Source organism: Heterocephalus glaber, unplaced genomic scaffold (genome assembly GCF_053883595.1).
Source record: "Heterocephalus glaber isolate CG9 unplaced genomic scaffold, H.glaber_assembly_v1.0 deba00001806, whole genome shotgun sequence".
Lineage (NCBI taxonomy): Eukaryota > Metazoa > Chordata > Mammalia > Rodentia > Bathyergidae > Heterocephalus > Heterocephalus glaber.
In genome coordinates this window covers 761,296-785,658 of record NW_028258481.1, presented here as the reverse complement: position 1 = coordinate 785,658, position 24,363 = coordinate 761,296, and the positions used below count along the sequence as shown (strand labels likewise).

The following is a 24,363-nucleotide window of genomic DNA, read 5'->3' as shown; positions in this document are numbered from 1 at the left end:
GGGCCACAGCCTTGGCCCTGGGGCCGCCACGTGTGGGTCCTCGGGCAGAGCCGCGGATGTGGGGTCCAGAGCCCCAACCTCAGCCATGAGGGCGCAGCCTGAGGCGCCCAGAGGAGAAGCTCAGGCGAAGACGGAGCCTGAACCTCAAGAACACAGCGGCTGCCGCCAGGCACCCCAACACCTACTCAAGGGCCCCAGCCTGCTCTGCCTGCCGCCTGCCGGGAGGAGCCCCCAGGACAGTGGGGGCACCTGGGAGCTGTGGTCTGGGAGGTCATCGGGGAGACAGAGCCCCCAGAGAGCCCTGGGGGCAGGGCCCGTGGCTGGGAGGGTCGGGGACAAACCAGCAGTCCTCCTTTGGGCAGGCATGCACACACCCACACGCGTGTGCCCACGTATGCACGAACACACACATGCGGGCACACGTGCACACACACACGCATGCACGCCCGGACTTCTTCGGGAAGCAGCACTCACCGACAGTCGCTGGCTGCACGCTCAATGGGCCTCGGGAGGAGGACAGGTTGTGTGGTGTCTGGGAACCTGGGAGAAAGCACCCTGCTCACTTGCACACCCATAAGCACCTACTACAAGCCAGGGATGGTGCCAGGAACCCAGTAGGATGGGCAAGGGGCCTGGAACTGGGGCACAGGCTCAGGAAACCCCTGCCCAGCAACGGGGAGCCCGTGGTTCCAGGCCCGGGTGCTCTGGTTAGAAGGCGGATCTAGTGGAGGAATCCTCCCTCCTTTCTGTACCTCTGCTGCAGCACATGGACCCCGGGTGTTCCCAGGGCCTCAGGGATGGGGTATGTGGGCCCCAGGCCCCACCCTTCTCTCACAGGGAGCAAGCACACCCCAGCCCGGCAGGTGTGAGGGGATCTCCGGGAAACTGGAGGCTAAGGGGCCTCTGTAAACGACAGAGCTGGGACCCAGACACGCCTCCAAGTCACCTCGCTACGTCTGACACCACCATGAGCTTGCTCCAGCAGCGCCTGCTTTTCTCTGATTCCTGGGATGCTGCCTGGCTCACAATCAACACCGCCTCCGTGTCCGAGGCCGGGCTGAAGGGAGCTGCGGTGTTTGGCACTGCCCGGCCACGAGGAGGCCGTCGGGCGGCTATCCGGTCTCCTAACGCTGCGGTTTCCAGGATCGCCCGCCCTGGGGAGCCCAGTGGCTCCCTCTCTGCTAGGCACTCAGCCCTAATGCCTTGTCCAGCTCCCACTGGGCGAAGGGAGGGTGCAGTTCCTGCTCCACCAGACTCAGACAGAACTTGGGGTCCCAACCTGGGGTCGCGGAGGGCCAGGTACCTGAGCAGAGGACTCTGGCTGCCCGCGACTGGCTGCACAAGTTGGAATTGTTGAATCTCCAGGTGCAGAGAGAGGGCGCGGCCTCCTCCCCCGTGCAGGAGTAGAACATCCTGCCTGGCAGCGAGTGAGCCTGCCCCGGGGGCCGGTCCACCTCGAGTCCGCAGCCCAGGGCCCGGCACAGCACGTCGGCCTCGGGCCGGTACCAGGCGCTGTCACACACTGTGCTCCACACCCCGCGGAACTGCACCTCCACCTGGCCGTCGCAGCGGTCACCGCCTCCCGTCAGGCGCCAGGACTGGTGCTCTTGGGACGGGACGGGGCTCTGTGAGGTGCGGAGCCCGGGCCCCACAGGAGCCCGCGTCCCTCCCACCTGCACACCTGCCTGGCCACCCCTGCTCGGGACCAGCACCTGGAGCCCCACGGGGGGTTTCCTGACCAGCACCTGGGCGGCATCGGCGGCCCTGACCCGGTGCCAGGTCGTTGTTCACGTTTAACACCCGCAGGTCGACACAGGCTCAGGCCGGACCGGAACCGGGTCTCGCCGGAAGGCCAGCAGCTCCCCCTGGCCGCACCCACCCTGGGCCCTCGCGGGGCTGCACAGCGTCCTCCGGCTCGGGCCCGCCCGCTACTCACCTGAGCACACGACGCCCGCGTCCTCCTTGTGGCCGCAGTAGCCGCCCGGCCGCCCCTCGCAGTCCCACAGCTGCGCCTCGTGGCCCCCGCAGGTCACCACGTCGCGGTGGATGGGACCGCGGCCGGCCGGGAAGCGCAGGCCAGGCGCGGCCTCCACGGCCCAGCCGCAGCCCAGCTGCCTGCACGCCACGTGTGCGTCCTGCAGGTCCCACGCGTCGTCGCACACAGTGCCCCACGCGCCGCCCTCCAGCATCTCCACACGGCCGGCACATGCGCTGCCGCCACCCACCAGCCGCAGGGCGCGGGCCTCTGGGGAGGGATGGGAGGTGGGCGGGGCCGGCCGGTGGGCGGGGCCTGGGAGGTGGGGTCCCGGCTCGCAGGGGAGGGGTAGGGCTGCAGGGGTAGGCTCGCAGGGGCGGGGCCCAGCGTTCGTGGGAGTCTTCTGCGTGGGTGGGGTGCGGGACCCAGTCCCTGGTGGGGGGCCCCAGCTTGCAGGGGTCAGGAAGTGTTCAGCCAGGCTGGGTTTGGGGCCGCAGGGGCCGCTCATACCTGTGCAGGTGACGCTGGCTGGGCTCACGTCGATGCCACACGCGTCCTCCACCACCTCGCAGAGGCTCCACTCAGGGCCCTGGCACCAGATGGTGAGCGCAGGTCCACGCGTGGCGTTGGTGACACTGGTGTTGCCCACGGGGCTCCCGGGCTCAGGCTCAGGGGTCGCCTCTGCCCCGCCACAGCCCAAGGCGCGGCACACGGCCTCAGCGGCCTGCTGGTCCCACTGCGCCCCGCAAACGGGTGCCCAGGTGGCTCCGAGGCGGACCTGCACCTCCCCGAGGCAGTGGCTGCTGGAGTTGGCCAGGCGCAGCCCCGGCCATGCCCCTGGAGGGAGAGGTCTGGCTGACGGCCCCGCCCACACCTTTCCCGCTCCCGCCTTCACAATGGGGCTGAGAGAGAGGCTCCTGGGACTGACCCTCCGGGCACCCTGCAGTCAGGAGAGAGCACCCGAGGGCGACTGGAGGCCAGGCTGGGGCCGGCCGGAGTGACAGAACCCGGCCTCTAGGGTCCCCCTTGTGGCTCTGGCTCCTGGCTCTCAGCTCCGTTCTCCGGGAATCTGAGGGGACTTGCACCCTGGTCAGGAGGAGCAGTGTTGCCTGAAGTCAGGGGCCCCATCCCCCTCTGCCCGTTCCCCAGAGGCCCCAGCAGGAGGGCTCTCACCTGGCTCAGGGGCCTTGCTGCTGGCATTGTGCTGGCCGGGTGAGGGTGTGGCTGGGGGCAGCAGACCTGAGAGGAAGGGGCAGAGCCGGGGTGAGCAGCCTTGGGCTTGGGGCCCAGAGGTGCCTGAAGCTGGGGGCTTCCTGGAGCCTGGCTTTGGAAAGATTCTGTCCTGGCTTGGGGCAACTGGCACCTTCAGGCCAGGGGCAAACTGCCCAGCCTGGAGTGGCATGGCCTTCCCTCCTGGGCCAGACCCACAACACGGCTGTGCCCCGGGAAAGCATCATGGGGCTGAAATGAGATGCCCCAGAAGCTGAGAAGTGGAGGAGGTTTGGAAAAAGCACAGCCTGGAGAATCCAGGCATTTCCCCCACACCGTGGGTACCTGGGACTTGCGGGCTGGGGCCCAGGGACCGTGAAGTGCGGTTAGAGGACAGAGCACCTTTGCCAGCACCTGTTCTGCCCGCTGCAATTGCCAGCATGGCAAGTGGGTGCAGGTATTCACCAAAAGGGAGGCTGAGGGATCAGCTGATTGTCCCTGCCAGGCACAGTCCTTTTGATTCTGCATGTAGCAGATGTCCCAGTAATAGCGGGCTGTGAGTGGCACATGCTTCTTGCTTTCCCTAATTCGGCTGTACTGTTTCATATCAGGAATCAGACTGAAGCCCTGCATGACTCACATGGGCGTGTCAGCTAGCAGAGTTGGGCTAGCATTTCTCTCTTGCTGATGGCTGTCACTGAGGCCCAAGTCCTGGCCTGTGAAGTGGCAGGGCCCTGCTGAGTTATGTGCAGCTGAGGTCAGTGTGACCCCAATTAAAACCCTTTTCCCTGAATTATGGCTTCTTCCTAACCTTGTGGGTTGCTTGCTAATTGCGCCTCGTCCCAGTACCCATTTCTTCTATCCTAGCAAGATAAGCAGTGCCTACTCCCTGACAGCCCTGCCTGGCACCATCATGCCAGGTGTTCAGAGTGTTTCACTAGATGCCTTCAAAGCTCCCTAGCTCCCTGTTCCTTCTGACGATTGTATTCAGTAAATAATGGATGTGCTTGGGGGCCTTTGTCTTTGCTGCCATCAGCAGCACTGATCAGTCCCAAGACCCAGCTTCTCTCTGTCTCCTTTCCTGTCTATAATTAGCCTTGTGCTGTTGTGGCTCACGGGAGGCCAGGGCCCACTGTGGGTCCTGGAAACATCCCACTCCCTTCCCTATACCTCCAGAGTCGCTGTCCCCTCTGCCAGAGGCAGAGCCTAGCAGCTTCCTAGCCTTTTGGCTTCTGTGGGTCCTGTGGGTGGAGGCCTGGCAGGAAGAGTGGAGGGTGGCACCCTGGTGCCCGCTGCCCACTGCCCCTGACCGGAGGCCATCGCTTCCCTCACAGTGGTCACACTGGCCATGCTGGCCTGGCTCAGTCGTCCCCAGCCCCTGCCATGGTGTCATCGCTTCCCTCATGGTAGCCAAGGGCAGAACTGGGGCCGATCTGTCCCCAAGGTGCTGGCTCCGCGCTGCTTTGTGAGCAGGCAGGGTGGGCTGGGCCCATGCGAGTCCTGCTGAGCGAGAACGGTCCTCCATGGCTGAGCCCCGCAAATGGCCCTGCCCGGCACAGTGGCAGAAGACTCAGACTGGTGCTGCCCAGGAGACCCTGAGCTCACACCTCCTGGGCGCGCACGTGCACACATGCCGCGCACACACACCTGCCTGGCTTGGCGCCCAGGGAAGTGACGCAGGATTCAGAGCCACTTCAGAGGCCACGCTTCAGAGGCCCCTGAGAGAGGACTGCAGGGTCTCCGTTCCCATGGCAACGGCCTGTGCACCTGTGAGGTTTGTGGGAGAGTTGGAGGCCTAGGGCACTGGCTGCTCTCGTGCATGTGTGTGTGTGTGTGTGTGTGTGTGTGTGTGTGTGTGTAGCTGTGGCTCAGTGCTGCACTGTTACTCTCTGACTCTGGGACACCACTTTCTCTTGCACAAAGTCACATGTATTTCCCACCAGATAGGAAAATCCTAGTGGCCAAGGTCAACTGTGTGTGCCCCGAGGAGCTCAGCAGATTGTTTGTTGATCGACTGACTGACTGGAAGAGTGAGTAGGAAGCTGCCAGCCGCAAGCACAACTGTCTCCAAGTCAGGCCGTCAGCAAAGGCCCTGAGGGGTCAGGACCTGGGGAAGACCATCTAAGTTTGACTCCAGGGGAGGGGCATGAAGGGGCACAGAGACAGCAGGACCAGGAGCCCTAAGGAGCCTCTGGAGAAGAGTCTGAGAAAATGGGGCTCTGTGGGAGGCTGAGGCAGGAGGATTGCAAATTCCAGCCCAGCCTTGGATCAATCCCCAGTACTGCCAAAGAAAAGAGAGAAAGAGAAAGAAAGAAAGAAAGAAAGAAAGAAAGAAAGAAAGAAAGAAAGAAAGAAAGAAAGAAAGAAAGAGGAAAAGTCCTCTGTGGAGTCTACGTCAGCCAGGCCCATGGTGCTGTGGGCAGAGATGCAGCGGAGGCGGCAAAGGCTCTGGAGGAAAGTGAGCCCCAGCTGCCAGCTGTGGGCCAGCAGGCTCGGCCGGGACCCTCAGGGCCCTGGGGTTCCCGGGGCACCGTGCTGGGCCCCAGCGGTGTTGGGAAAGTCCCCTCTCTGCCTCCCGACAGCTGGGTAGGTGGAGCCGCGTGACCCTCACTGGCCAGGTGTGGGCAGAAAGGACGTGCGTGGGCTGTGGGTGCTGGCTGGGAGCCCTGGAGGAGCCCGGGTCAGTGCCAAGGGCTTGCCAGCATGTGCGCCAGCTCAACAATGGCCCCAGCAACTAGCCACGCAAGCAGACTCTGTTCCCACTGCTGAGAATCTGTCCCCAAGAAATAGCCCTGCCTAGTGCCACGTACCCATGATCCAGCTACTTGGGAGGCTGAGGCGGGAGGGTCCCATCCTCAAGGACAGTTAGGCAACGTAGCAAGTCTGTCTCAAAGTCACAAAAAAGAAGAAAAGCAAGAGCCCCGTGTGGCACAGTCCACAGAGGTCAGGTCCACGCATCAGAGCTGGGCGTGGAGGCGGCTGACCACATGACACGGGCCTGACACCAAGCCTGCGGCTCACCGGCTCCTGCGACTGGAATGGGGAGCAGCCCGGGGCAGGCTCAGGGAGGACGAAGGGGTGATATGCAGCTATCCATGCATGGCCCGGGGGCAAGAGGGACAGGAGCTTCCGGCCACGCTGGCTCTCAGAGCCAGACAAGAAAGGCTTGGAAACAGGACAAGGCAAACACTGGGCCATCCACGCTGGAGGCAGCAGATTGTCTAACGGACAGGAAACCCCCAGATATCTGGAGTTTTCCGTGATTGACGCTGGCTGCTCAGGCTGGGCAGGAGCAGGCGAAGGTCACTGACGGCCAAGACGCTGAGAGGAGACCCCGAGAGCCCACCCTGCCCTCGGCAGCCTGCTGTGCCCACAGTGAGCCAGGGGCCTGGTGCTGAGTGCGGCTGGGCCACGGTCACATTAGGGGCCTGGCCCTCCTGGGCAGCTGGGGTCTGTTTCAGTCCCCACTGCGTCTGCCCGGTGCCCAGCCCGGAAGCGATGCTGCAGGACTGCAGGACGTAAACACCCAGACGTCCCCTCGGCAGCAAAGAATGAGCACAGGAGAGAGAAAACACACGCAGGCGACGAGTTTTCCTGCCTTCTCTCTGCTTTGCGTCCTTGTAAAATTTTCACATGTTCTACATCAAAATTAAACATCTTCAGCAGGGCGCGGTGGCGCATGCCTGTGACTCTAGCACTCGGGAGGCTGAGGCAGGAGGATGCCACAAGTTTAAGGCCAGCCTGGGCTATGTAGTGAGACCCTGTCTCAAAAAACCAAAAGCAAAATTAAATGTCTCCAAATAATTACACAGACATCTTCCTGCGGGTGTGGTGAGCTCAGCCACCCACTCCTGCTCCCAGGGCCAGAGCAGAGTGGCTGGGTCCCTAGATCACGCTCCCCCACTGGGGAAGAGGGCAGCCCCGGCCCGCTCCGGCCCCATTTCTTCCTGCAGAACAGGGACAGAGACGCGAGTTTCCCGCCTCTCAGGGCCTGCACTCTGGTTATGGTGAGGTGATGGGAGCTGGGCCTCCCTCACCACCCGGCGCCGTCACCGAGAATCAGGGACAGAGGTTAGAGAGTCGCCAAGGTGGACGGTAATAGACGTGAGATTTGAACGCGTGCAGTCCGGCAATGGCAACCCGAGCCAGGGCCTCGCACATGCCAGCCAGGGTATCCACCACCGAGCTACACCCAGGCCTTCCTTTTCATTGCAGTTTGAGACAGGGCTGTCATACATTGCCCAAGTTGGACTCAGACTTGTGAGCCTCCTGCCTCAGCCTCCTTGTGCTATTACAAGCATGCACCATCATACTTTTTTTTTTTTGGCAGCTAGAAAATTGAAATCCCCAGGGCCTGGTATTGCACGTCTGTGGTGGGGTGCTTACTTAGCATGCGCGGGGCCCTGGGTTTGTTCTGGGCCCAGTGCTAACTGTGTGGGGAGGAACCAGAGCCGGACCAGAGTCCCCAGTTCACAGGTGACATCTGGCGTCACCTGGGGGACCTCGTGCTCACTCTCAGCTCACCCGAGGGCAGCCGCTGGTGCCCAGGACCAAGGGTGAGGGGCCACGCCCGAGACTAACCTCGCGTCCCAGGGCGGGCGCCTGGCTGCTTCCTCTCCACACAGGGCCTCTCCTGCCCCAGCCTGTGCTCTGCCCGCCCACCCGCCCGCTGCTCACTCAGCCCCGGTCCGGGAGGTGCTCGGCTATGGTTGCCATGGCAGCAGAAGTTACTGGGGTGGAAAGGCTGCAGCCTTGGCTGTGCCTTGGGCAGCGACCAGGGCGGCCATGAGCCCCGGGTCACACCGGCTGGGCTCCAAGGGCACAGCCTCCCCTGGCCCGGCTTCTCCAGCCCCCTCCGCACGGGCTGGGACAGAGAGGGCTCGGTGGCCCAGCCTCCAGGTGTCAGACAGCCGAGCTTTGGATCGGAACCGAGCATGCTGGAGGAAGCTGGCTTCCTCCTCACTTTCCGCAGCGTGACCATGGGCAGAGCCCTTCCGGTGCCCGCTTACCTCTCTCCTGGTGGGCACAGAAACCTCCGTCCCAGGACTGGCCTGAGGTCAGGGAAACCCAGCTCCCACCCAGTCAGTCGCTGGCCTCCAGCGTGTGCACATGGGCCGGACGCGTGTGCACACAAAGTAGGCTCACACCAGAGATGCAGGGCCCCATGCCCTTACAGACCGAGCACCCGGGAGAGGGGCCGAGGGCACTGCGATGAAGCCCGGCACCCTCAGAGCTGAGCCGAAACTGCAGCCTTACATGTGTCGAGGAGGCCTGTGGCCTGTTCCGGGTGTGTACCGAAGCAGAGAATCATAGGACGGGACGAACAATCCAGCTGGAGATAAGTATGATGTGTGTGGTCTACAGGTACAGTACTTTGAATCCCTCAGAAATGTTTTATAGCAAAAGACACATGGTCCTGAAGCCGCCTCAGAATGTTCCCCTCATCCTGGCCACTTTCTGAAGCAGTTCTGCCTCTTTCTGCCTTTCTGTGGCTTCCTGGATGTCCTGACTCCATGCAAAACATTTCCCTTTCCTGTTGATTCCGACCTCGGGGAAGAGCCAGCGGCCACACGGTGAGTGGGATGGAGGGGACACAGCGCCAAGCTTTCGAGAGCTGCCTTTCCACCGGCAGCAGTGGGCAGCGGCGTCCCCATCTGTTGGCCACCCCTCCTAAAGACACCCAGGAAAGGCCTGCCGAGCTGCTGCAGAAAGTGGCCAGGACAGTGGAGGAGCGTGTGAGGGCAGGGTTTCAGGGGAGGTCGTGGCAGTGGGTCTTCTCCTGAGAGAAGTTTTTAAACTGGAACATTCACATTTTCCACCACCCTTGAACGCTGGGTCGAGCACAGGCTGGATTATTCAGCTGGATGCACGGCCTAACTCTTTACCGACTTGGGAGAGCTTGGAAACAGGAGCCAGCCAGCTGCAGAGCCCTTGGCTGGGACAGGAGCTGTGTGAAGCGCCGCTCACGTCCTCACCGGCCACCAGCCAGGGGAGCGTTTTTTGTACTAAAAACATAGAAATGTGGGCCAAAGGGTGCGGGCGGGAGGGGAAGGGGAAGGGAGGGTGTTGACGACGTCTCAGGGTTTTCTTTCTTACAAATTCTTTTTTTTTTTTTTTGGTACTGGGGATCAAACTCGGGACCTTGCGCTTGCGAGGCAGGCGGCAGAACCACTGAGCTACTTTCCCAGCCCACGAATTCTTTCCTGTTAGAACCGAGCATGCATGGAGCCGGATCTGGCCGTGGGGTGGGGTTTGTTCGATTCCCAGCACAGCTGTCTTTGAAGATGGTGTGAGTGGGGAGTTTTCCTTTTCTTTTGTTTTTCTGTATTTTCTAAAGTCTGTGGCATTTTACTATATACAATTTTAGTAACAAAATAAAAGCAAAAATCTTCAAAAATGAGCCCCATGGATGCGTCCTGCGTGTGTTTCCCGTGGTGGGTTCTCTAGTCTCCTCAACTGTGCGCAGGCCTAGGGCAATTCCTGTCGCCACTTTACGGCCTGGGATATTTAGGTGCAAAAGATGTAGGAAGCCTGGCAGGGTGGCCCACCTTTTAATCCCAGCGCTCTGGGCGGCTGAGGCTGGAGGGTTGGAAGTTTGAGCTCAGCCTGGGCAATTTAGCAAGACCCTGAGAGAGAGGGAGACAGAGGTCACAGAACTTTCTGGAACAACAGAGCTTACTGGGGTGAGGGCAGCCAGGGAGAGCAGCGGTTACTGAAGCAGAGGGGGCCTGACGGGGCCTTGGTGGTCCAGCCCTGGGCAGGGGCAGCGGCACCATGTTTGGCACAGGGACAGATGTCTCCCACCCAGTCCAGGGCCCAAGGGAGGTTGGCAGCTCTGGCAGGTTCACCGGGCATGCGGGGCTGCCACGGGCCATCACCAGCAGCTGGGGCCACCAGCACCAGGCTGAGGTCCAGTGGGGCCTGGATTCGAGTCCAGGAAGTGAACGTGGGTCCCTGGAAGGGGACATTGAACGCCCACCTTCACTCTGGCTGTCTCCCCAGCAGGTGCTCTTAGCCGGCCACACGCCTGCCTCAGTTTCCCTGGGGGTGTTGGGGAAGTTGGTGAATGGGGAAGTTGGGGGTGCTTTCCCGGCTCCCCACTGCCTCTCCATGCCGATTCCCCATCAGCAAAACACTTCCCATGCCTGGCTCTGCGCAGAGGATGATGGGAGACACAGAGCAGCCGGCCCTGGATCTGAGGGAGGCAGACACAGCCCAGGCGACAGAGTCTCAGTCCCCAGCCCGGCTCTGCACAGCCACCACGCCCTGCCCTGCTGAGCCTCTTCCAAAAGAGCCAAAGGCATCCAAGCCTGGGATCCACACACACTCGTGTGTACAGCAGCACCATTCATAAGAGCTAAGCCTTGGAAGCAGCCTACATGTCCCTCAACAAATGACAGGACAAAGAAAGGTATTTACACGGAATGGAGCACTACTCTGCCATGAAGAAGGAGAAGCCTGAGTCATTCACAGGTAAAGAAATGCACTTAGGGACCATAATGCTACGTGAAATAAGAAGGTCGAGGCGCCGGAGAGAAAGACCTGGGAAAGCACCCTAGACGAACAGGGAGCAGAGCGGGAGCATCACGTGGGGCCTGCGGGGCAGATTTCTCTCTGGCTCTGAAGGGTGCGGTTGCCACAGCTGGCCAAAGCCTAACAAAGTCAGCAGCCTGGCTGCCGGCACTTCATCCGAGCCGGTTTCCCCTCTGGACGAATGTGCCACGGCTAAGTGGAAGAAGTCTGCTAAAAACACAGTGGCGTGGTTAGGTGAGTGAGCTCCTCTCTGGCTCCTCTGAGGGCTCAGGAGAAGAGACAGGAGCAGACATCTGGAGACAGCAGGGCGGCTGCTTGGCCCTCCCCTCCCCTCCCCTCCGGGGGCACTGGGCACCGGTGCCCCCAGCCCCTCGCTCGGCCCCGGGACAGCCAGACCTGCACCGCCCTGGCCCCGCCGCCCACCCTGAGACTAGTGCTCTGCCGGTCTCCCTGGGGAGGCTGGGAGAGGCGGGGGGCCGGGTGTCCCTGCCATGGTCCCGGGGTCCTGGGAGGCCCAACGCGTTCGGCCACCTTCTCCCGATGTATTTGGTGCAGGGAGGCTCTGAGCCTCTGTCTCAGGCCTGGCACCCAGGGGCAGACAAGCAGGACGGGAGTCTGCCCCACCTGTCAGAGGGGCTGCCACGGGGTGAACGCGCGCTATGCTAACCCGTCTCGGGAACACCTCCTCCTGCATTCGCACTCGGGCTGTGGGCTCCCTGCCACACTCTGCTGACACCCGAGCCTCAGTGTTCAATTTGTCCACCTAGCTGGGCCTGGTGGTGCACACCTGCCATCCCAGCACTCTGGAAGGCTGAGGCAGGAGGATGGAAAGATCAATCCCAGCCTGGGCAAACTCACAACTTCGCAAGACTATCTCAAAATAAAAAAAGGACTGGGCCTAGCTCAGTATGAAAGCCTGGTCCAATCCTCAGTACCTCAAAAAAGAAAGAAGAAAAGACTATTTTTCCAGGGAGAAATTAGGGCCCAAAAAAGGAAGGAACTCCCTGCATGCCCTTCTTGCCCCAAGGGCTCCCTCTCTTCCTGAAGCCATAGGGACTCAGTTTCCCCCAGCATCAAACCGGGGATGAGCGCTCAGGTACCACCCTGCTGCACGGTACCCAGGGCCGGGAGGGGCTCCTGGTGCCCTGGGCTGAGGCCCCTCTCCCGTGCCCCTCAGCTCCCTGGCTCAGTCCTGAGGGCGGCCTCGGTCCTTTCTCAGGGCTTGCAGGAGCGGTGTCCTGGCCTCTGGCCCTGCGTCCCTCCCCGCTCAACAAGCGACCGTGGTTGCCAGGCCCCAGCTGGAGCACAGCTGGGTGCTCAGGGCCATGTCCACACGGCTGAGCTCTCCCAAGCCTTTCCTTCCATGTGGGCCGAGGGTGGTCCAAGAAGGGAGCTGCCAGGTGGCTGGCAGGGACCTGGCAGGAGCCACTCTGTCCTTCCTGTGCCTGGGCCCTGCCCAAGGCCAGCGAGGTCCAGCCACGCGTGGCTGGCCAGAGGTGGGAACCGGGCTGCGCTGGCCCCTGGCCTGGGGCTCACGGTGGTTGGGTCGAGTCCAAGGCTGAGGCTGGGGGAGGGAGGCCGGGTCCCTAGAGCTCCCTCCCAGCAGGCCTCTTGGATGCCCTGCAGCCCCTGTCCTAAAGCCTCCGGCGTGGCCACTGGCGTGTTCCTCCCTGGCCCAGCGAGAACCTTGGTTCCTGAGCCTCAGAATCCAAGCCCTGGACCAACTGAATTCCCAAGCCTTCCTGCCAGGAAAGGAGGCCCCCTAGGCCGGTGTGGTGGTCCAGCCCATGAGCCCCATGACTCAGGAGGCTGAGGCAGGAGGATCACAAGTGCAAACCAGCCTGGGTGACTTAGAGACCTTGCCTCAAAAATAAAAAGTGCCATGGGCCAGAGGCTTAGCTCAGTGGCACTGTGCCTGCCTCGCAAGCACAAGGTCCTGAGTTCCATCCCTGGTACCGGGGTGGAGGGTGTCGGGATGGGGCTCCATGGCAGAGCACCCCGTTTCCATCCCCAGTGCCACGAGAAGAAAACGAAACTGAAGATGCTCTGGGTGAGCCAGAGACCCTGGAACAGCACCCAGGTCTTGCTGAAGGCACTGCCTCCTCCGGGGCCAGCCCGGGACAGCCACTGCCCAGGGGCCGGGAGCCATCCCCGGGTGATGCTTCGGGGCCTCGCAGATGGGTGGGGGACTTGAGCTCAGGCAGGTTTCAGGAGAAACATTGAGGGGAATCAGCAGTGCCCATGAGCATCGCTAGAATACTAGGAGTGCGCTGGAGTCGCTCTGCCGGTGTTAGCTGCCTAGACCCCCAGCATCCTCCCAAATCCCCAGGAAGGTTCTGTTGCTCTTCGGTAATAAAATGTGATTCAGAGTTGGCTGGAGCGTGGTGCTGAGCGCTCGCCCACCAGGCTCCCATCCCAGCCCCGCACAACGGCAGGGTTCCCTCCCTCTGGAAGACGGCTCAGAACACCACCGGCAGCGCTGCTCAGAGTGAGGGTCACACGAGCCACAACTGTGCTCGCAGCCTCAAACAGCCATGTTGAAAACTAAGAGAAGCAGTGAAGTCGACTGTGAAAATACAGTTCATTTAACCCTCATGCCCAGAATAGCATCACTGCAACATGTGACCACGTCTAGTTCGTCGAGGAGAGCTTACACACCCTGCGGAAGCCCATCTGGTGTGTGTTTTATATTTTATATGCCTCAATGTGAGCCACTACATTTCAGATGCTACCGGATCTAAGGGAATTAATTAGCTACATGTGTAAGGGGCATTTATTATCTAAGGAAGCACACTATGCTCATCTTGATTGGCTCAAATGTTAATCTCAGGCGCCTGGAAGTCATTGTTAAAGTGACTGGGCTTGGCTGGGTGTCGTGGCTCAGACCTATACAGTCCTGGGTATTCGGGAGGCTGAGACAAGCAGAAGGGGAGTTTAAGGTCAGCCGGGGCAGCGTGGTGAGACCTGTCTCAAAATGAAAAATAAGGACGGGGCCGTAGCTCCCAGGGGTAGAACACCCTTGGATTCAATGCACAGGACTGAAAACAAAAATACGAGACTTATAAATACGAAGCAATTTGTATTTTGAATTTATAAGTCAATGAAACAACAGATGCTTTAAATTTTTAAAGAAATGAAATTGGTTTCCTTTGGGGAGTGGGTGCTAGGGAGGGAACCCGGGGCCTTTGCCAGCTAGGCAAGCACCCCAGCCTGGGAAAGTACTACTTCCCGAGTTACCACAGCTGCCTTTTTAAGCACCCAGAAGCAGCCCTCGAGCGTCTTCCAACCACCGTGCAGGCAGAACTAGGGTCACAGGCCTGGGGACGCCCTGAGGGGAGGCTGGTGCTTGGTGACCCCATCACAGGGCCCAAATCATCCCTCACTGTCGGAGAAACCGAGGTCCAGAGAAGAAGACGAGAGGCCCCGGTGTGCGGCGGGTCTGGGTTGGAGGCAGGACCCCAGCCAGCCTCCTGCAGGGCTTCCAGCTCAGCCCCTCCACCTCGCACCCAGGCAGCTAATCAGGAAACAGGAAGAGCTGGAGTGTCGGCCCGTGCCTCTGGTCTCTGAGCCCTGTCACTCAGCAGGAGGGCCCCAGAGGTGTGCTGAAGCCCGGCTGCCTGAGCAAGAACGCTGCATGAGGCTGGTGGGCAGTGGCCGGGGCAGCTCCAGGGCCAGCGCCCCACACCTGTCCAGCCCTTCCTGGCCGCCATGCTTCTCCTCGGTGACCCTTACAGCCTCAGGAAGCAGCATCCTAGGCCACTCGTTCGCAGACCTGAGACCTCCCTCTCAAAGTGCTTCCATGCTCTCCCAAAGCCCGGAAGGGCGCAGCCTCTGTCTCCTCCGAGTCTGCCCCAGCAGGGTGCAGGTGTCCCCGGCATCGGGCTCAGGCCCAGAACATAGCCTGTCTTGGGTCTGGCTGTCCTTTATCTCACCCTTTCCTCTACCTTTCATTAACAGCAAATGACAGCAGTTTCCATTTACAGCAGCGATGCAAAGTTTCCTTTCCAAACTGAACTTGTGTTAGTAAAGCCTGACTCCACTGACAGCAATGTGGCTTCAAAACTACGCAGGGGAGGAGGGTGCTGGGATTCGCGGGCCGGGTCTTGGGTCTCTGGTGAGACAGACACCACCGCGGGGACCTACAGGGCCTGTCCTGCTCTGCCCAGGGCCCTGGGGTGCCCCTCGTCAGGCTCGGCCCCCCCTTTTCCTGCAGGAGCCCTGGATGGAGGCCACCCTGACTTCACCCGGCCCTGGGAAGGCCCTTGAGGAGCTCGGATGGGAGGGGGCTCCCCATCGACTCTCAGCCCAGGCAGAGGCAGCAGCCCCTGGTGGCAGCCTCAGGAAAACTGCTGGTCCAGCCACAGGGCCCGGCAGTGGCCCCACAGTCCCGACTGGGGGGGGGCTCAGGCCTCAGCCTGGCCTGCAGTGGGCCCCGAGGAGCCCACCGCGAGCTAGATGCCCGCCGGCCCTGCCCTCGGGACCCACTCCGGGCCCAGAATCCGGTGTGGGAGCCGTGGTGCTGAGGGTGCCTGTGCTTGGAGACCTGCCAGGAGCTCGAGGGGCTCCTAAATCACCCAGCAGCTTGTGCCCAGGCCACTGGCCACCAGTGATGGTTGTTGGGGTCCCGGGCCCCTGGGCTGTTTCTGGGGCCGGAGAGCTGAGCCTTGCCCTTGTTGTCACGCTGCCTGTCTGGAAGGAGGCTCCTTCCCTTGTGATCATGGTATCTCCCCTGCCAGGTAAGTATGGAGGCTCCTTCCTGAGCTGAGCAGAAATAGGGGAGCAGGGCCCGCACACCCAGGGTGAGGCTGCGCCGCCCCGTCCAGCCCCAGGACCCGCTGTGCGTCGCAGAGTATGCTGCCCCTCATCCCGGCCCATGTGGCCTCTCTGGGGCAGGGTGCTGGCCGGGCCCTCGCAAGGGGCCCCGTGCACTGCTGCTGCACCCAGGGCCTGGACCCCACAAAGGTGACTGAACCCCCAGAGGGCAGGACCAGTCCTCCAGCTCGGAGGCCAGAGGTGACCGAGAGTACCTGAGAGGGCTGCCGACAGCCATTCAGTGAGGCCGAGGAAGAGCCACACGGCGGGTGGCATCTGCGATGGCTACGCCTGCCGGGCCGTGGGCAGCGCCGTCCGGGGCTGGGCGTGGGCGTGGCCGTGGCCTGGTGCCGTCTGGCCCAGACCGTCCCAGTTCGTGTCTCTCTCTGCCGCTGCTTCTCACTCGCAGGCAGCCAAGCCCAGCCCGCGAGCACCTCACCCTCTATGTGCTGCGTGTGGTTTTGGTCTCCAGGAAATAGGCTGCTGCGCGTGCGGGGGGAGCCCCAGCTGCTATGTCACTAGCTGCCTGGTCCCCAGGCCCCGGGACAGCCAGAGGTGCATGCGTGGCACAGCACAGCCCCAAGGGGCTTCTGGGGAGGCAGGGCAGGCGGGAGGTGCGGCGCCCCTCCTGTCGGTGCAGGGTGAGCGGCTCAGCAGATTCAGCCAGTGCACCCTGGGAGCCGTGGCTCCTAGGTCTCCCTACGCGGGTCTGGCTCTCGGGGACCATGGCCTGGGCTGGGCCTGCTCCCTGGGGCTGAGCAGTGAGGGACGGGAGCCCGGGATTCCCCTGGACAGACGCAGACGGGGGTGGGGGGCCGGGGTCTGAGAGGCGATCGTCCGTCTGTCGGCAGAGAAGGAGCCCTGACCGGTAGCACCCGCCCTGACATGACACAGCTGGGGTGCCCTCCCGGAGCCGGAGCCGAGCTGGATTTCTGGGCAGGAGGAGGAGGAGGCCAGGGCCGCCTGGGAGGTGCTGAGTGGCCCCCACAGAAGGGGGCTTCATTGTGGGCACAGTGGGTGCTGAATACATGCGTGCCGAGTGTGCGGACCAACGGGTAGCTTGGGATGTCTAAACTGCCCACACCCGGCGGCCCCATCCTGGCCCAGCCCAGGGGACCCTGGGTGGGGCCGGCTCGGGAGCCCTGCAGGGTGTCTGCTGCGCCTGGCTGGGGCTCCCCCTGGTGGAGAGTTGTGGCGGCACAGGCAGGCACACGGGCTTGGGCACAGAGGCACGGCCAGCTCCGGGCCAGATCTGTTGCTTTGGGGGGACTAGGGTGTGTGGAGAAAAAGCAGCAGGAGAGGCGGCGGCGGCACCGGCCTCCAGCTCTCTGTTCCTCTGCTGTGTGGCGAGCACCTCTGTCACGGGCGTGGGCACCCAAGCCTGGAGCAGCCCACCTGGACAGGAGGCTGTGCAGCTGGGAGCGGAATCCACCTCTCCTCCTTCGCTCCTGTGCCATTCCATCCCGGCAACAGGAAGCTGACGAGAACAATATTACACCATCCTAGAAATGCAAGAAAGGAAGGGAAACAATATTACACCATCCTAGAAATGCAAGAAAGGAAGGGAAATCGCCAGAGGTCAAGAGCAACAGAGAAGAACCAGTCCAGGGCTCAGGGTGGCCCTGGGCCGGTGACGGACGAGCCCAAGTGAGCGGGGTGGGGGGAGCTCTGCCTCCAGCACCGCAGCAGGCACAGGGGGAGGAACCCTCTCGGGCACCTCGCCTGGCTCAGCCCTGGCTCTGAGCACGAGGGAAGCTCCGGCCGGCCACACCACCAGGGCCTAGGCCTGGCCCACTGAGGCCCAGAGGGGCACGTCAGGATACCTATGCAGCTCCAGCACTGCAGACATATGGACAGCAGCATCAGCATGGAGGGGGAGGAGGAGCCCAGGCCCGGGGGGGGGGAGCAAGTGTTAGGACCGAAGGAGCAAAGGGAACAGGTGTGAGCTCAGGGAAGGCTCATTTAGAGCAAGCCTGAGACCAGACCGGCAACTCTGTACAGGCCGGGGGTCTTCATGGGGTCATGAGCGAGGAAAGGGGGGCTGTGGAGGGAAGGAGTCACAGTGGACTGGGGGAGGTTCTGCCGGGGACAGGGCCTGAGGGCGCACAGGGAGCTTCGCGTTGTCTGTCAGGAGCAGGGCTGAAGGAACTGGGAACTGCGGTGGGGCTTTGGGGCTCCTAGGCCCAGGATGGGCATCTGCAGCAGGGAGCACAGCAGGGGAGGGATTTAAAGTGGGCCCTGCTCACCCAGGATGGCAGTGGTCGGATTCCTCCAACACGCCGGGAAAAGCCTCTCTGGGGTAAGTCACCTCGAAGCCAGGCCTCACGCTCCCTACAGAAAGCCTCGAGGACTAGGAGCTCACGTGGAAAGAATAATCACAGGCCTTTGAGTGAGGTGTCACCTGGCAGCTGACTGGAGGGAGGCCCAGACCTCCGGAAGTGTTGGATATTGGGGCTACAGCGTCGTGTGTTTGATGAAATGAAAGTAGTAACTGAAGGTACAGATTAGGAACCAGAGACTATTAAAGATGGCCAGGGAGATTTGGAGAATAAAATCAGATAGTGACTGCCTAAATGGGAAACATAATCTTTGAAAGCAGAATCTCAGCTGGGGATGGGGCGGATGCTTGTATCCCAGCCACCCGGGAGGCTGGGGCAGGAGGACCACAAGTTCAAGCCCAATGAGGGTAATTTAGTGAGCTAGTGAGACTCGGTCTCAAAATAAGAAAAATTTAAAATGGCTAGGGCCAGGGATTTGGCCCAGTGGATCCGTCGCCTGCCTCGTAAGCGCAAGGACCCGAGTTCGATCTCCGGTACCAAAAAATAAATAAATAAATAAATAAATAAATAAATAAATAAATAAAATGGCTAGGGATGAGGCTCAGCGCAAAGGCCCTGGATTCGATTTCCAGTGCCAAAAAGAAAAGAGAGAGAGAGGGAATGAGAGAGAGGGAGAGAGCGAGCTCTCACGCAGTGTGTGGTGTCCTCATGGCAGCACGCTATGGTGTGGATCTAAAGTGTCCCCCAGGATTCTGTGTGTGGGTCACGGGGCGCTGTGCCCAGCAGGGGATTCACCCACGGGCGAGGGCGTGGCTCAGAACGCTGCAGGAGGCAGGGCCTGGGTGGCCGCGTGCGGTCGCTGGTTGAGACAGGAAGGGAGATTCTGGCCCCTGCTCCTCCTCTCCTCCTGGCCGCTGGGCCCGCTGTGGGGTGAGCAGCGTCTCCTGCCAGCCCCTCTGCCGAGCTGCTCCTAGCTGGGAGCCTGGATCATCCCCTGGAACTGGGAGCGGAGATGAACCGCCCCTTTAAGAAGTGGGTGCTGCTGCGGATTTAGCTCAGTGGTGCCTCCACCTGCCTCGAAAGCACAAGGTCCTGAGTTTGATCCCCAGTACCAAAACACAAAAAGAAGTGGGTGCTGCTTACTGAGTCTCAGCAAGAGGAAAGTAACTAAGCCACAACATAAGGTGGATTAAGACAGACACCATTTCAGATAAAAATTGAGAGAATTGACAACAAACAGCCCTCACCTAAGGGAGTCCTAGAGGACATTCTTCAAGAACAAGGGAAATGATCCCAGAAAGTCTGAGATTCAAGTAAAAATGCTGGCCAAGAAATAATCACAAAAGTAGATTAAATAAGCATCAATTGCATAAATAAGTATACTAACATCTACTTGGTAGAGTTAGGAAAAACAGATAAAACTGAAGAACCACAAAACCTTAATGCACAAACAGTAAGACTGGATCAGGGTCAGAAAGTTGTGTTATTTGGTGGGAGGGAAAGACGTTACCTAGCTTTTGCTTTGCTGAGTTAAATGTGCATGCAAAGCTAGTAGAGCAGTCAGTTGGAATAGAGAGGAGAAAGACCGCTATACACCCAGAAGGCAGGAAGGCAAAGAAAGGGAAGGCACAGGAGGAGCATGGCAAGCAGAGAGGGAGGCTTGGGCGCAGGGAGGCAGCAGGAAGCCGTGCGGCTGGGGCCTGCACTGCGACCCCCGCAGCCCGTGCCTCCTGGATCCGGAGCTCTGAAGAGAGGGTACAAGCTGTGCCGGCTGCGAGCCCAAGCCAGGGGCTCGTTTACTTACGACTCCCGGTAGCGGGACCTTCTCATCTCAGTTTGCAAAGCCTCCCAGCAGCGCTCCGGCCATGCCCAAGAACCCAGGCATCAGGCACTCACGCTGCACTGCGCTCAGACCTTGGCTGGCCCAGCGCAGAAAGCAGATGCTACAGGGGAGAAGCTGACTCTTCATCAGGAGAAAGCGAAAACCTGAGCCATGGCCCTCCCACGTAGCACAGGTGGGTCTGCTGCTGGCCCAGAGGTCCCTCCCCGATGCCACACAGACAGATGCCCCCAGGGGCTGTGTGCCGGAGCCTCGCACAGGGGACACTGAGGCCACTCTGCCCGCCGAGGGAGTTTGCCCACCAGGCGCTGCGCTCAGGTGGGTCCGGCCCCAGCTCTGAGCTCCTCACAGGCGACTCAGCTGCTGGGGAGGAGGGGCACCGACTGACTAGAAGGCTCCGGCCAGCTGGCACAGTGGTGCTGCACTGCCCTGCACTCCATTCCATCCTGTACTTAGAGTGCTTAGAATGTCAGCCCTGCCCCGTCCAGCCACCTGAGTGAGGGCAGAGATTTGTGTGGCCTGTGCTCACTGTTCTGACCCGGACAGTGTGCAGCACATGGTCAGCTGGCTGGTTCCCTTCCCTTCTTTCTTCCTTTCTGTCTTTCTTTCTTCACTTATTTGTTTGGTAGGCTCTGTGGTACTGAAGACTGAACTCAGAGCCTTCACACTGAGCTACCTCTCCATCCTTTTTTTTTTTTTGCTTAAATTCTTTCATTGGTATGTTTTAGGTATATAATACGTTTACATTTATCATTGGGTGCTTGTACCTGTGCATGATGTGTCTTGGTTCTTAGTTTTTCCCATTCCCTGTGCACCCTTCATCCCGCCACCCTTTCCTATTTACATACTTCGCTTCCTTTTTGTTGGTCTTTTTTCCATCCCTTTTTTTTAAAGACAGGGTGCTGCTAAGTTGCTGAATTGCCGGGGCTGGACCTGAATTTGTGATCGCTGCGCTGCTCAGCTGGGCTTGACTGCAAGGCCTGAGTGACTGCAGGCATGTGTCACTCTCAGCAAGTATAGATGTCTCTTGGACCTGGATTACAGGACTAGCGCACTGCAGGGTCATTTCATTCTGACGCTCACCTTAAAACCTCCGAGGTAAACTGTGGTTCTCCTCCACTTTTGAGAAATGGAGCGGTTAAGTACGCACTTAAGAGGTCGAGGCAGGGCCTGCTCTCTGCTGGTCCAGCTCCGCATCCATTCCTCTGAGGAGGATGCAGCCAGCACACCCTGAGCATGGCGCCAGGCACTGAAGCACAGACATGAAGAAAATACAACTCATAGCCGGGAATTTAGCTCAGTGGTTTCGCTGCCTGCTGTGCAAGCACAAGGACCCAAGTTCAATCCCCGGTACCAAAAAAAAAAAGAAAATACAACTCACGTCCCCCAAGTGTCCCTTCCCCCCCACCCAGGAGGAACAGGCAAGCAAGCAGGCAGCTACGACACGAGTCCCTGCTGGGGACAACACTGGCAACACCACTGCGGGAGAAACCAGGGAGACTTCTCAGAAGAAGTGACACCTGGGGACCGATACTGAGGCATCCTGGAAAGCTCTGGGCTGGAGGAGCAGCGTGCGCCGAGCTGCAGGTCAGAGGTAGCTGGGAGCTGAGCGTCTGAGGGCAGAGTCGGGCAGGTGCACAGAGAGGCTGTGGGAGGGATGAGGCTCGTGGCCGACACAGGAGCGGTCAGTGCTAGCAGGCCCTCGTCGTGGACCCAAGGGATTGGGACTCAACGACTCCACGCCAGGGAGGCCTAGCAGAGCACACTGGCCTCGGTGTCGAGCCTGAGCTGAAAGCCCACTGTCCCAGCAGTGAGTGCTGCAGGGTGGGACAGCATGGGCACTGGGAAGACAGGTGCCGAGCAACATCATGGAACGTGGGGACAGGAGGGGGAGTCTGAAACAGGGCAGGCGGGACAGCCAAGCCTTTTTCTACAGGGCGGTGACAATGGACACTAAATAAACAACTACCACTGGTGCCAGGGCTTGGATCTTGAATATCCCCTCAAACACCTGTGCCTGAAAGGTGTGGTCCCAGCCTATGGTGCTATTGGGAGGTGGTGTGACCTTTAGGAGGAGGGGCCTAGAGAGAGAAAGTGAGGTCACTGGGGGCATGGCCCTGAAGGTGATGTTGAGGCCCCACCCCTTCCTGTTTCTGTACTTCCAGGTTGCCTGAGGTGAGCATCTTGCCTATTGCATGGTTCCCTTCCCCCATGATGTACTGCGTCACCACAGGTCCAAGGCAATAGAGCCCAGTAGCCATGGACTGCACCCTCTGAAACCATAAGCCAATAAACCTCTCCTCCTTAAAAGTTGGTTTAACACAGGTATCCTTCACAGGGACAGACAGCCAACATGGTGGTAAGTGTTGAACCCCACTTAAATCCCATCCATGCTGGTCTTGCTCCTGGGTGACAAGGGTACAGGGAAGACATGAGGGTGCAGGCTCTCTGCCATCTTCCACAGGCAGGGGTGAATCTGTCTCGCCTCTCAGCTGTGCCCTGGGGATGTCCTGCTGGTTCATCTGGCACCAGAGGCTCGGAAAGGCATCATCTCTGGGCCACTCCACCCGGCCCCAGCTGTCCTGGTCACAGGAATGGGGTAAAACAGCAGCTCCCAAGCTTGTCCTCCCACAACACACATCCCTGAGGGCATCCATCCCAGCCACATGACCTCGGGGACCGGAGCAGGGTGCTGTGCAGTCACAAGGGACAGCGAGGCCCCAGGGGTGCAGTCCTGGTACACCTGCTGCACCACAGAGCAGTGGAGATGGACCACCCTGGGTGCGGGTCAAGATGAAACACCCCCAGTGAAGGCACAGCCGTCCGACAAGGCCAGTGTGCTCTGACCCCTTTCCTCTGCTCTGTCCTCCCAGCTCCACAGCTAGGGTGCTTTTATCCAAGTGGCTTCAATTTTTGTCTCCCATGATCCCCCCAGCCAGGACATCCTGCAGGCAGAGACTCAGGCAGCCCGGTTTGAGAGGAGCCCCAGTTGCCCGGCACATGCAAGGCCAGCCTGGGCAGGGCCTGATGAAGCCCTGCCCACTGTAGGGCCCACGGCCCATCATCCTTGCCGAGTCACCATGTGTCTGTGTGCAGCATCTGCTGCCCACCTCGGTCCATGTAACTGCCAGGATACCGTGGCCTGGACTGCCCTGCCACGCCTGGAGTCCGGAGTCAGATCCAGGTTTCAGGGCGTTTTCCAACCCCGAGAAGTGCTCATGCTGGGTCCTGGCAGGTGGGGCTGGGGCCTGAGAGGTTCCCCAAGGCGTACTTGTGAACTTCCCCAAGCCAGGGGTCCCCAGGAGGACCGGGAGACTGGAGAGGCCACGTCCCTGCAGCCTCAGGGACCCCTTCACAGCGCCAGGCGCAGCAGCCACAGTCAGAGGTGCAGGTGAAAAGCCTCCCCCCAGCCTCCAGCCAAGGCCACCACCGGCCACGTCACGGGGCCACTCCACTCGGTGGGCGGCAGCCACACAGGCCCTGGTGAGTGGGCCCGGGGCTGCCAGGCCCTGTATAACTTCTGGTGGCCAAAAATCGGAATTTTCATGTAGAGAATCTTAAGGAAGGAAGTCACTTTTTAATTTTTATATTAAAAAATAACAAATGCAAAAAATAAAAATGTGGCACCATGTGGTTTGTCTCTATCAGGCCCAAACCACTTAGGTTTGTGGGGCGTGGCTGCAGCCCTGAGCTCTGGGCTCCTCACAAGGTCCTGAGCCCCAACGCTGCTCATGCTGTCACTTGTGCCCTGGGTGAGTCACAGCGATTCAGAACGACACTTTTGTCTGCAAGAGGCAAACCGCCCCTTGCTCCCCAGCTCAGCAGTGCTGGGTCTTCCCCTAGGGGCCACCCTGTCCCTGTCTCGTCTACTGGGGATGGAGGCTGATTGACAAGGAAGAGACACCTGCCCGTCTGCTGCTGTCCTCTCCTGGCTGTCCCTGGGGCCTGGCTGCTGCTGGAGCTGTTCCCGCCATCTGCACCTGCTGGAGATCATGACAGCCAGTCAGCACCGGCCTTTGTCAGGCTGGCTCCCTGGCTGCACGTGGCACCTTTGCTGGCCTAGTGACCTTGCCAAGGGGCGGCCACTGGTCTGTGAGCCGCACTCCATCACCACGACCTCGGGCAGTGGTCGCAGCCTCCCTGAAGGTGACACGAAGCTCACTGAGGCTGCCTGTCTCCCCACCCCTGGCTGCCTCATCTGAAGCCCCTGGTCCCTGGTCACGGTGACAAACAGGGCGTGGGTGTGGGCCTGCCCCCTCCCGGTCCCTCGGGCCATACACTTGTCCCTCCCAGCGCAGATGTCAGAGGTTAAAAGCCAGTTTCGGGTCCGCGGCTCTCAGCCCTGCTGACGTCACTCGTCACTTGAGATCTCGCCTTGGGAGCTGTGTTCTACTGCGGAGCCGCAAAGTGCATGAACAGTCCCGCCCAAGCCGAGGGCACTGAGGCAGGAGGCTGTGGCAAGGCCATGGAGAACCAGAGGGGCAACCAGACAGGGGATGGATAAGGTCCCTGTGCAGAGGCGACTTCTGGCTGCAACCCACATGGAGAAGCGGGGTGCAGGGCAGAGCCGCCTCGAGAGGCATGGCCAGGCCACAGGCTGGGGCAGGAGGAGTCCAGGGTGGGGGCCAGTGGCTGGGGTTTAGCCAGAGGCCAGCGTGCTTAATCTCCACGCCCTGTGGGTCCAAATGGTGCTGCCGTGTCCTGAATGCGACCAC

General features: G+C 60.6%; 1 protein-coding gene across 4 annotated transcripts in view; it reads right to left on the bottom strand.

Annotated features, from left to right (window-relative positions):
* Cd6 (CD6 molecule) overlaps nucleotides 1–24,241 on the bottom strand; it is a 29,581-nt gene extending 5,340 nt beyond the window's left edge. For 3 of the 4 annotated variants that reach the window (XM_087203722.1, XM_087203723.1, XM_087203724.1), the window contains exons 1-6: nucleotides 15,745–24,241; nucleotides 3,149–3,214; nucleotides 2,486–2,812; nucleotides 1,937–2,245; nucleotides 1,304–1,606; nucleotides 475–540 (exon numbers count right to left, since the gene is read on the bottom strand). In XM_087203722.1, coding sequence (XP_087059848.1) covers nucleotides 475–540; nucleotides 1,304–1,606; nucleotides 1,937–2,245; nucleotides 2,486–2,812; nucleotides 3,149–3,214; nucleotides 15,745–15,805 — 1,132 coding nt within the window. In that variant the 5' untranslated portion in view covers nucleotides 15,806–24,241. The remainder of the gene's footprint in view (nucleotides 1–474; nucleotides 541–1,303; nucleotides 1,607–1,936; nucleotides 2,246–2,485; nucleotides 2,813–3,148; nucleotides 3,215–15,744) is intronic. The other variant, XM_087203725.1, reaches the window with a different exon arrangement.
* Nucleotides 24,242–24,363: the final 122 nt, after the last annotated feature.